Here is a 12,341-nt window from a genome sequence, read left to right on the forward strand (position 1 = left end):
GCACAACGTGGGCAGTGGATGCAGTTTTTCAACGCATCCGATGCCCAGTCTATGTCCTGGGGAGGAGGGGGCAGAGTTATGGCCACGCATGCACGGAAATGGCGGACGCGACGTACAAAAAAAAGGTTACATTGAACTTTTTTGTGACGACGGTCCGCCAAAACACAACGGATCCAGTGCACGATGGACGCGACGTGTGGCCATCCGTCGGTAATACAAGTCTATGGGCAAAAAAGGCATCCTGTGGGCACATTTGCAGGATCCATTTTTTGTCCAAAACGACGGATTGTGACGGATGCCACACGACGCAAGTGTGAAAGTAGCCTTAGGGTTAGGGTTGGGGCTAAAGTTAGGGCTAGGGTTAGGGTTAAATTTAGGGTTAGGATTGGGGCTAAAGTTAGGGTTAGGGCTAGGGTTGGGGCTAAAATTAGGGTTAGGGTTGGGGCTAAAGTTATGGTTAGGGTTGGGGCTAAAGTTAGGGTTAGAGTTGGGATTAGGGTTAGGGTTTGGATTAGGGTTGGTATTAGGGTTACGGTTGGGATTAGGGTTACGTTTGGGATTAGGGTTGGGATTAGGGTTAGGGTTGGGATTAGGGTTAAGGTTAGGGTTGGGATTAGGGTTAGGGGTGTATTGGGATTAGGGTTAGGTTTGAGGTTAGGGTTGAGATTAGGGTTAGGGGTGTGTTGGATTTAGGGTTTTGATTAGGGTTATGGTTAGGGTTGAGATTAGGGCTGTTTTGGGGTTAGGGTTGTGATTATCGTTAGGGTTGTGATTAGGATTATGGATCGGGTTGAGATTAGGGTTAGGGGTGTGTTGGGGTTAGGGTTGGAGTTAGAATTGGGGGGTTTCCACTGTTTAGGTACATCAGGGGTCTCCAAACACGACAGCCAATTTTGCTCTAAAAAAGTCAAATGGTGCTCCCTCCCTTCTGAGCTCTGCCGTGCGCCCAAACAGTGGTTTACACCCACATATGGGGCATCAGCGTACTCGGGATAAATTGGACAACAACTTTTGGGGTCCAATTTCTCCTGTTACCCTTGTGAAAATAAAAACTTGGGGGCTAAAAATCTTTTTTGTGGGAAAAAAAATATTTTTTTATTTTCACTACTCTGCATTATAAACTTCTGTGAAGCACTTGAGCATTCAAAGTTCTCACCACATATCTAGATAAGTTCCTTAGGGGGTCTAGTTTCCAAAATTTGGTCACTTGTGGGGGGTTTCTACTGTTTAGGTACATCAGTGGCTCTGCAAACGCAACATAACGCCCGCAGACCATTCTATCAAAGCCTGCATTCCAAAATGGCGCTCCTTCCCTTCCGAGCTCTGCCGTGCGCCCAAACAGTGGTTTACCCCCACATATTGGGTACCAGCATACTCAGGACAAATTGGACAACAACTTTTGGGGTCCAATTTCTCTTGTTACCCTTGTGAAAATAAAAACTTGGGGGCTAAAAAATCTTTTTTGTTAAAAAAATATATATATATTTTTTATTTTCACGACTCTGCATTATAAACTTCTGTGATGCACTTGGGCATTCAAAGTTCTCACTACACATCTAGATAAGTTCCATGGGGGGTCTAGTTTCCAAAATGGGGTCACTTTTGGGGGGTTTCTACTGTTTAGGCACATCAGGGGCTCTCCAAACGCGACATGGCGTCCGATCTCAATTCCAGTCAATTTTGCATTGAAAAGTCAAATGACGCTCCTTTGCTTCCGAGCTCAGCCATGCGCCCAAACAGTGGTTTACCCCCACATATGGGGTGTCGGCGTACTCAGGACAAATTGTACAACAACTTCTGGGGTCCATTTTCTCCTGATACCCTTGGTAAAATAAAAATTTGGAGGCAAAAAGATCATTTTTGTAGAAAAAATGCGATTTTTTTTTTTATTTTCACGGCTCTACGTTATAAACTTCTGTGAAGTACCTGGGGGTTTAAAGTGCTCACCACACATCTAGATAAGTTCCTTAAGGGGTCTAGTTTCCAAAATGGTGTCATTTGTGGGGGGTTTCCACTGTTTAGGCACATCAGGGGCTCTCCAAACGTGACATGGCGTCCGATCTCAATTCCAGCCAATTCTACATTGAAAAAGTAAAACGACACTCCTTCTCTTCCAAGCTCTGCGGTGCGCCCAAACAGTGGTTTACCCCCACATATGGGGTATCGACGTACTCAGGAGAAATTGCACAACAACTTTTGTGGTCTAATTTCTCCTGTTACCCTTGTGAAAATAAGAATTTGTGGGCGAAAAAATCATTTTTGTGAAAACAAATGCGATTTTTTATTTTCACGGCTCTACGTTATAAACTTCTGTGAAGCACTTGGGGGTTCAAAGTGCTCACCACACATCTAGATAAGTTCCTTAAGGGGTCTAGTTTCCAAAATGGTGTCACTTGTGGGGGGATTCCACTGTTTAGGCACATCAGGGGCTCTCCAAACGCGACATGGCGTCCGATCTCAATTCCAGCCAATTCTGCATTGAAACGGTCAAACGGCGCTCCTTCACTTCCAAGCTCTGCGGTGCGCCCAAACAGTGGTTTACCTCCACATATGGGTTATCGGCATACTCAGGAGAAATTGCACAACAAAATTTGTGGTTAAATTTCTGTTTTTACACTTGTGAAAATTAAAAAAAAATAGTTCTGAAGTAAAATGTTTGCAAAAAAAAGTTAAATGTTCATTTTTTTCTTCCACATTGTTTCAGTTCCTGTGAAGTACGTAAAGGGTTAATAAACTTCTTGAATGTGGTTTTGAGCACCTTGAGGGGTGCAGTTTTTAGAATGGTGTCACACTTGGTTATTTTCTATCATATAGACCCCTCAAAATGACTTCAAAGGTGATGTGGTCCCTAAAAAAAACATGGTGTTGTAAAAATGAGAAATTGCTGGTCAACTTTTAACCCTTATAACTCCCTTACAAAAAAAAATTTTGTTTCCAAAATTGTGCTGATGTAAAGTGGACATGTGGGAAATGTTATTTATTAACTATTTTTCGTGACATATCTCTCTGATTTAAGGGCATAAAAATACAAAGTTTGAAAATTGCTAAATTTTAAAAATTTTCGCCATATTTCCGTTTTTTTCATAAATAATCGCAAGTAATATCGAAGAAATTTTACCACTAACTTGAAGTACAATATGTCACGAAAAAACTATCTCAGAATCAGCGGGATCCGATAAAGCGTTCCAGAGTTATAACCTCATAAAGTGACAGTGGTCAGAATTGTAAAAATTGGCTCGGTCATTAAGTACCAAATTGGCTCTGTCACTAAGGGGTTATTGTACCATCCCTAGTGCTACTTGACACTCCTCTGCTTCCTAACATGGAAAGTATATATGAGCACCAGATGCTGTCACGCATGTGATCAGATAGCTGAGGGTTGCACAGAAAGGCATCGAAGATCGCGTGTGGTCTCCGACCAACTTGTCGCGCACCCCTGCCCAATGGACTGAAATTGGCCTAATATTTTTGTTTTCAAATGCACACCAAAAGACCAATTCATTATTATTTGACATCTGTCTTAGTTAATATATCTGATTTTTTCCCCCCTCTCCATATTGCTTTTCATAGAAAACTGGGTGGCTGAACATGAAGAAAGAGAGTAAGTATGTTTAATAGCATTTCCACGTTTATCATGGGATATTACTAACATGGCAAATTAAAATATGATGGAGATTAACAAACTTGTTCTAATTTTCCTTTCAAATTACCCAGTTTATTAAGTTGGTGTCATGGTGTAATTTATGTTTTGTTTGCTCACTTTTTTTGCTGTTTTAAACTGTTCTGTCTTTTATTTGCTTTGTGTTCATGTGTTTTCTTTTGCTACAGGCCTCCTATTGAACCGAGTAAGGTAAGTTAATTTTGCTCATATTGAATTTTTTACAACACAAAATAGGAAGTGAAATGTCTGGTTTCTGGTTGGAAAAAAGGTTGAGTGATCGCAGCAATTAAGAAGCAGACAAAGAGACGGGAACTTCATCTGCCTTCAGAACAGCGCCCCTACGACGTCATGGCGGGGGCCTGATCATTGCATGGGTCGTCAGATCACCAAACTACAGAAGACTTCTGAGACCATGCTCAAAGCGTGATCTCAGAAGCTTTGTTTACAAGTGTAATGCATTGCAATGCGTTGTACCTGCAGTCAAAGTAAAAAAAAAATGTGTAAGACCCATAGAGGCACTGAGGAAGGAAATAAAAAAAAAATATTTAAAAAAAAGTACAAAGTAATGATAAAACATATTACACCAATAAATACACATTTTTATGTAAAAAAATGCAAACTATGCTTTTTCATCATTCTGCTGAAAAAAAAAAAGTGCAATTGAACGCTATCAAATAGACGAATGAAAATAAAAATGGTATCGCTGAAAACGTAATCTTGTTCCACAAATACAATTCACCATCAGCGGAAAAATTAAAAACTTATAGCTCTCAGAATATAACAATGCAACAATAATTATTTTTTCTATAAAAGTTTGTGTAGAAGCGCAAAAACATAACGAAACAAAATAAATGTGGTATCGCTGTTACCGTACTGACCCGAAGAAAAAAGTCGCCTTATCAATTTTATCGCATGTGAAACAGCATAAAAAAGAAAAAAAAAACAATTCCGGAATTGCTGTTTTTTGTTCAGTTTTCCTCCCAAAAATCGGCATAGAAGCAATCAAAAAAGTCATGTGACTGAAAATGATACCAATAAAAATATCAACTCATCTTGCAAAAAGCAAGCTCTCGCATGACTCTGTTTGCACAAATATGGAAAAATTATAGCTCTCAAAATATGGCCATGCAAAAACTAGTTTTTAAAAAAAAAAAAAAAAAAAAAGTCTTTTAGTGTTTCTGCTGCCTCATTATAGTGAATGGATCCCTCGGGGGTTCATCTGAATCATGTCACTCTGAGATTTAGATGTAAACCTCGATGTAAGTGCTCAGCGTAGAGCTACGGATAAATGTGATCCTAAAAGTTATGTAAAATGTTCCCAATAAAAGCTTCAGCTGAATCCAGTCAACTTTTCTAGCACTTAGGGGCTTTGTATGTGGAGTCCACAAATTATTCTAGAAAAATCAGCGCTCTAAGACCGGGTTCACATTTGCGTTCGGGGGCTTTGCGGAGGGCTGTGTACTTCCTCTGTTAAGGTCTGCCTACTTCCGCATGTGTCCTGTGTACCTATCTTTAACATTGGGTACGCATGACATGCGGATGTATGCGGATGCGATGTTTTGACAAGCCCACCACCTGCACAAGACGCAACTTGTTGCGTACCCGTGCGGATGGCGGGTGCGTCAAAACAACACATCCGCATGTCCTGCGTACCAAATGTTAAAGATAGATACGCAGGATGCATGCGGAAGTAGGCAGACCTTAACAGAGGAAGTACGCAGCCCTCCGCAAAGCCCCCAAATGCAAAATGTGAACTTAGCCTAAAAGGAAAATAGCTCTCATTCCTTTCAGTCTCACCATGTGGCTAAGCAGTAATGTACAGCCACATTTGAGGTATTTCCAAGTTCAGCAGAAATTGTGTGCCAAATTTTGGTGCCATTTTTACACATTTTCCCTTGTACAAATGTAAAATCTGTGGCTAAAACAAAAATGTTGTGGTAAAGATGTAATTATTTTTTCTTTACTGCCTAATTGTATAAAATTCTGTGACACCCCCATGGCGTCAATATGTTCACTGCACCCCTAATTCATTAAGAGTTGTAGTTTGTAAAATTGGGTCACTTTTGGGGGTGTTTCTGCTGTTCTGGCACCTCAGGGGCTCTTTCAGTGGGTCATGGCACCCATAAACCATAACCTCAAAAGTAGTTCCCGATTGCCCCAATCCCCTACATGTAATTGGGAGTTGTGCATCAATTTTTTTCCTATTAGCCCTTATAAAAATTACAAATTTGGTGCTAAAACAACACTTTAGCAGTAAAAATTATTCTTTCTTCGCCGCCCAATGATATAAATTTCTGTGGGCACATGTAATTTTCAGCATGCTCACTACATTCTTAGATGAATTCATTGGGGTGTAGTTTGTAAAATGCCATCACTTATGGGGGGTTTCTGCTGTTCTGGCACCTCAGGGGCTCTGCCAATATGACATGGCACCCTCAAACCATTCCAGCAAAATCTGAATTCCAATATGCGCTCCCTTCTGAGCTTTGCACTGTGCCTCAAAACTAGTTTTCGATTACATGTGGTCTATTAGCTTGCTCAGGAGCAATTGCACAACAAATTTTGGGGTCCATTTTCTCCTGTTACCCTTGTAAAAATGAAAAATTTGGAGCTAAAAGAAAATTTTTGTGGGAAAAATGTGATTTTATTTTTTTTTTAATATTGTTATGTTCATGGGTTTACGTTATAAATTTCTGTGAAGCATCTGAGGCTTCAAGGTGCTCACTACACATCTAGATACATTCCTTGAAGGGCCTAGTTTCCAAAATGAATCATTGGTGGGGGGGGGGGTTCCACTCTTTAGGCATCAGGGACTTTCCAAACTCGACATGGCATCAGTTCTCGAATCCAGCCATTTTTGCTTTAACCCCTTCATGACCCAGGGTATTTTCGTTTTTTTGCTCCTCTCCTTCCCAGAGCCATAACTTTTTTTATTTTTCTGTCAATATGGCCATGTGAGGGCTTATACGAATTGTACTTTTGAACGACATCATTGGTTTTAGCATGTCATGTACTAGAAAACGAGGGGAAAAATTCCAAGTGCGGTGAAATTGCAAAAAAAAATGCAATCCCACACTTGTTTTTTGTTTGGCTTTTTTGCTAGGTTCACTAACTGCTAAAACTGACCTGCCATTATGATTCACCAGGTCATTACGAGTTCATAGACACCAAATATGTCTAGATTCTTTTTTATCTAAGTGGTGAAAAAAAATTCCAAACTTTGCTTAAAAATAAATTGCGCCATTTTCCAATACCTGTAGTGTCTCCATTTTTCGTGAAAAATGTGAAACACTTAACTGGAGTGTTTCTTGCATGTAAGCAAGTAAACACAGTTAAGGTGTAAGCAAGGTTACACTACCCTACAGAATCGGAAATCCTAATCACAGAAGGATCTGCCAACAGACGTAGACAAATAATTAAAAAAAAAATTGAAAACGCTCAAGTGAATACACAGTGGAAGCGACATAGCATAGTAGGAGGAGATTAAATACAGTGGATATAGTCATATATTGTCCACTTGGTGTATAAAGGATGTGATTCTTTGTAATAACAAGGTAAGTAAGCCGGAGAAAATACTTTATATGGGCATAATAGCTTATGGTATTGTGTAGCTGTCAGAAAAATCAATAGCTAATTTCCATAAAGCAAGTGAGTAGAAAAAGTTTAAACTTGTAAATTATCTATACTCCTCTCCTCCTGCTGGAATGACGTCAGGGCCTGACGTGTGTTTCAGCGCTAGGATTTTGTCAAGGGGTGGGCCTCATACCAGCAGGAGGCACCCTATAAACATCCTCCAGCCAATAGGAGCAAGGCAAGTTACGGACATAGTAGCGGACATGGCACGAGTGCTGCCCATCCCAAGTGTATCATGGAACGCATCATTCATAGCCCAGTAAGGATGACGTATGCAGATTTCCAGGCACAAAAGTCATATAAAATAATCTTTTTTTTATATATATAGCGCTAACATATTCCGCAGCGCTTTACAGTTTGCACACATTGTCATCGCTGTCCCCGCAATGGGGTTCACAATTTAGAATCCCTAACAGTATCCCACACAAACATGGGAAGAACATACAAACTCCTTGCAGATGTTGTCCTTGGTGGGATTTGAACCCAGGACCCCAGCGCTGCAAGGCTGCAGTGATAACCACTGTGCTGCCCACCGTGCTGCGTGTGGCCTGTAACCGGTCACTTCATCCAAGCCAGGCATCACAGGACACACCCAAAGGGCAAGAACAAGTCTATACGCTCAATCATGGGAGAAACGCTCCCATGGAGAAAGAACTAGGGTGAACAAAGTAGCACAATAGCGCAGAACAATGTGGATACATGTAGACCTAGAAACACAACATAAATTATAGTATATTGTTGAATTGGTACTATAATTGGTCCAAATAGATACATTATTTGTTATATACAGAGATGTTAACAATAATATGGGATGTAACCAACGCCGTTATATACAAAATAAGTCAAATGAAACGGATAAAGTGCAAAAAGAGAATCGAAAAATGTATACAAATATTTATAAGATCGATCTATCTATCTATCTATCTATCTATCTATCTATCTATCTATCTGTCTATCTATATATATATAGTATAAAAATGTATAGTTATGAAAAGTGCTAGTGGCAACGTGCATATATGAAAATAACTAAAACTAGTAAAATATTAAGGCTATGTGCACACGTAGGAAATGTGGTGCAGAATTGTCTGCACTAAATCTGCATCTCCTGGCAGAATCCGCAGGTGCGTTTTTTGTGCGTTTTTTTATGCGTGTTTTGTGCAGTTTTTGTGCAGATTTTACCACTGCAGATTTCTATTAATGGAGGGGTGCAGAAACCCTGCATAAACGCACAAAAGAAGTGACATGCACTTCTTTGAAATCTGCAGCGTTTCTGCACCATGTGCACAGCTTTTTTTTTTTTTCACATTGATTTACATTGTACTGTAAATCACAGTGCAGTTCTGCAGCGTTTCTGCACTAAATCTGCATCGTGTGCACATACCCTTAGGGACATGACTCATACAAATATATCTACTGGTACATATGCATGTGACTGTTGTGAGATGAAGAGTGAAGGTAAAAGTGGTGCCAATGTGGGTGACAAATATAAGATGGATAACTGTGAAGAGTGTAGGAATGTGTATAAGTGAATATAAAAATTGTGAAATGTTACATCAAATATATGTAGAAATTGCATATACTGTAGCTATTGCCTATTCAATATTATGCAAAAACAAAGTGTGTATTACGTAGTAATATATTATTAAACACAAAAAAACACAAGCACAACGATCATGCGCACATCTCCTATATTTATATGGTCAGCAGTTGGCTGTGTGCTGTAGTCCATCCAAACACAGAAAAAAGGGAGAGATGTCTCCGTATAGTGTCCTTATGAAAGGTAAATAGGATAAAATACAGAAAATGAAGTTTGAATGATCTTTGAGACCCTCTTTGGCTACGTTCACATTTGCGGTCAGCGCCGCAGCGTCGGGCGCCGCAGCGGCGCCGCATGCGTCATGCGCCCCTATATTTAACATGGGGGCGCATGGACATGCGTTGTGCTGCGTTTTGCGCCGCATGGCCGCAAGCGTTGGACGCAAGAAACGCATCAAGTTGCATTTTTTTTGCGTCGGCCAAAAACGGCGCAAAACGCAGCGTTTTAGCGTGCGTTTTGCCGCGTTTTTGTTTGCGTTGTGCGCTGCGGCGCCGACGCTGCGGCGCACAACGCAAATGTGAACGTAGCCTTTCACAGCTGGGGGCTGCAACCCCCTGCTGTCAGCTTCAGTAAGGCTAGTTCTCAAGAATAGAGGGGTCCTCACGCTTTTTAAAAAAAAAAAAATATTTAAATAAATAATTTAAAGCTCACAGCTGGGGGCTGGTATTCTCAGGCTGGTAAGGGGCCATGGATATTGACCCCCCTCCCCAAGCCTAAAAATAGAAGCTCGCAGCTGCCCAGAAAAGGCAGCTTTGCCCGGCTCTTCCCACTTGCCCTGTAGCAGTGGCAAACCGGGTAGTGAGGGGTTAATGTCACCTTGCCACTGTAAGGTGACATTAAGCCGGCTTAGTAATGGAGAGGTGTCAATAAGACACCTATCCATTACTAATCATATAGCGTTTAAAGGGTTAAATAAACACACACATGCAGAAAAAAGTATTTTAATGAAATAAAACGCCACACAATTTTGACCAAATTTTTATTGTTCTACCATTCCAAAGCAAAGCCCTTGATCTTCTGTAATAAAAAAAAAATAAAAAAAGCAAAAGTATACTCCCTGATCCATCATAGTCTAATATAACGAGTGTCCCACGCAGTATCTGGGGGAGATAAAGCTTACATCAGGTAGCGCTGCTAATGCGACCGATCCTGGCTGTAAGCAACTGGGGAATGAATAAGCCGGAGCGGGCGCAGGCTCAGTAACTAGCGGTGACGTCACTGAGCCTGCGCTCCCTCACAGACTGACTGGAGGTAACCTCTGCACCGTGGGAAAACGCCAGCGAAGAGGTTACCGCAGGTAATCTATCTATCTATCTATCTATCTATTTATTCTATCTATCTATCTATCTATAGGAAGTTGTTTTTTTTTTCTCTGTGTGCACTCAACTTTATTGGCATGCACAAAGAGAAAAAAGAACGCACCAAAAATGCACCTAAACCTGCGTTTTTGGCGCAGCTTCTTTCCTGCCAAGATGATCAGGTTTTGATGCAAAAAAAAAACGCAGCAAAAGCACCCTGTGTGAACTTACCCCTTATACTTAGCATAACAAAAAAGCAGTGGACCCACTTGAAGATTTGTCAGAGACAATGTGTCCACCTGCCTTCATCATGGATAAACAAACGCTTTCTGATGGTATCTGCACACGATCAGTAAACGCTGCGGGTTTGACGCTGCGTATTTCCACAGCGTCCAACTGACAGCGTCCAGATGTTGCAGCATATTTGATGTCTACTATGCGTGCACCCACGGCTCACCTGCGGAAACGGGCATGTGTCGGGTCTTTCCAGATTGCAGCATGTCTATTTATCATCGGGAGACACGAGTCTGAGCAAGAGAAATTTCACCCAAATTTCAGTGAACACATGCGGATTCACCTGCATTCAATAGATGGCAGCACTCTGGACGCAGCAGATATGTTCTGCATCCAAAGCGCTGCCAATTCCTGAACATTAAAATCCTCCAAAAAAGAGTGCAGTAAAAGACATTATTTTTCTAAAATTTTGTAACTTTATTGAAAAATAATATCATGTATTAAAATAAATTTTTGTACAGCTGATAATAGGAGCACATAGAATAAAGATCCAACGCGAACCCAACATTTAATAAATATACCAAAATACCATGCTAAAAAATGTATAAAAAATATATTTATATAAAAATTGTGTAAATAATACTCAAAAAAAATGTGAAATGAATATCAAACACTATGAATATTTCAATGTCTAGTGTAAAAATAAAACTATACTATATAAAAGTGATAATGATTAATGAATGCTATCAAATGTGCAACAGTGCAAAAAAGTGCCAACAGTGCTTGATACCACAATTTATAATGGGTGTAACCCAAATGACAAAATACAATAGTGCTAATGCTGAAAAAAACACTTGAGTATATCCCAGCACAGGCGCTGGGCCTCTCTGACCTTTCCCGGCGCCTGCGCACTGCAGTACTTTGCTCTGCCCTCAACAGGGCAGACAAAGTACGCCTGCGCCGGAGCCGCAGCAGGAAGACAAGAAGAGGGCGTCATCGTAAGAAGATGGGAGGCCCCGGACCCGGACCGTGATGCCCATCGCAGTGGGACTGCCCCTGGGTGAGTATAATCTAACCTCTTTTTCTCATCTTTCAGGTTACATCGGGGACTTATCTACAGCTTTACAGAATGCTGTAGATAAGCCCCTGATGCCGGTGGCCGCAGCTCATCTTCAATTTTTGGGGTGACAGGTTCCCTTTAAAGGGAACCTGTCACTAGAAAAAAATGCTATTAACCTGCAGTTATGGAGTTAAAGGGAACCTTTAATCTGCAGGTTAATAGCATTACTAATTGCTCAGCACCCGCACTTAGCAGAATGCTGCCGGGAGAAAATTAAATTTTATTTTTCCTGGCAGCGTTCGGTTTCAGTCACGGGGGCGACACTGGTTCAGTCTCTGCTCAGAATACCGAGTGGCGGCTGTAACTGCACCCTCCCGGCCCTGACTGACATTGTTCTTGCATTGTAAGGTCTGGCCCAAAAACCAGGTCTTCTGACCTGAGCTGTTTCATCGGCTGTCGGGATGAGTTTTCTGATGCAAGAACAATTCATGTTTCATGGATACGTGAAACCAGCCTTATGCACTTTGCTTTGAAAAAGGTGCAAAAGCAAAGCCACAATAAGAGGAAATAGAATTCCCCTAAAAAATTCACACAGCAAAAAAAGAGCAGCAGTATTTACCTGCCCAGGTCTCAGAAATAATGCACGTTCAGGATGCATGTAATAAAGATGGCGGCAACACAGGTGCAAAGTACTGATGAGACAACCACTCACAGCCTACCAGTTCATGGTTTTGGTGATTGCTTAGCACTACCTGCGTGTGACCAGCGCCCTATACAAGCCTTTTTTCTTTGCAATTTTAATACTAAACAACCACCCCCTCCATGAACTGGTAGGCTGTGAGTGGTTGTCTCATCAGT

General features: G+C 41.0%; 1 protein-coding gene across 5 annotated transcripts in view; it reads left to right on the forward strand.

The window, feature by feature from the left end:
- The window catches only part of LOC143782313 (uncharacterized), a 151,194-nt gene that overhangs the window by 107,912 nt on the left and 30,941 nt on the right, over positions 1-12,341 (forward strand). For all 5 annotated transcript variants that reach the window (XM_077269643.1, XM_077269641.1, XM_077269642.1 and 2 more), the window contains 2 exons: positions 3,571-3,601; positions 3,829-3,850. In XM_077269643.1, the coding sequence (XP_077125758.1) occupies positions 3,571-3,601; positions 3,829-3,850 (53 nt within the window). The remainder of the gene's footprint in view (positions 1-3,570; positions 3,602-3,828; positions 3,851-12,341) is intronic.

This window comes from Ranitomeya variabilis, chromosome 6 (genome assembly GCF_051348905.1).
Source record: "Ranitomeya variabilis isolate aRanVar5 chromosome 6, aRanVar5.hap1, whole genome shotgun sequence".
In the NCBI taxonomy this organism is placed as follows: domain Eukaryota; kingdom Metazoa; phylum Chordata; class Amphibia; order Anura; family Dendrobatidae; genus Ranitomeya; species Ranitomeya variabilis.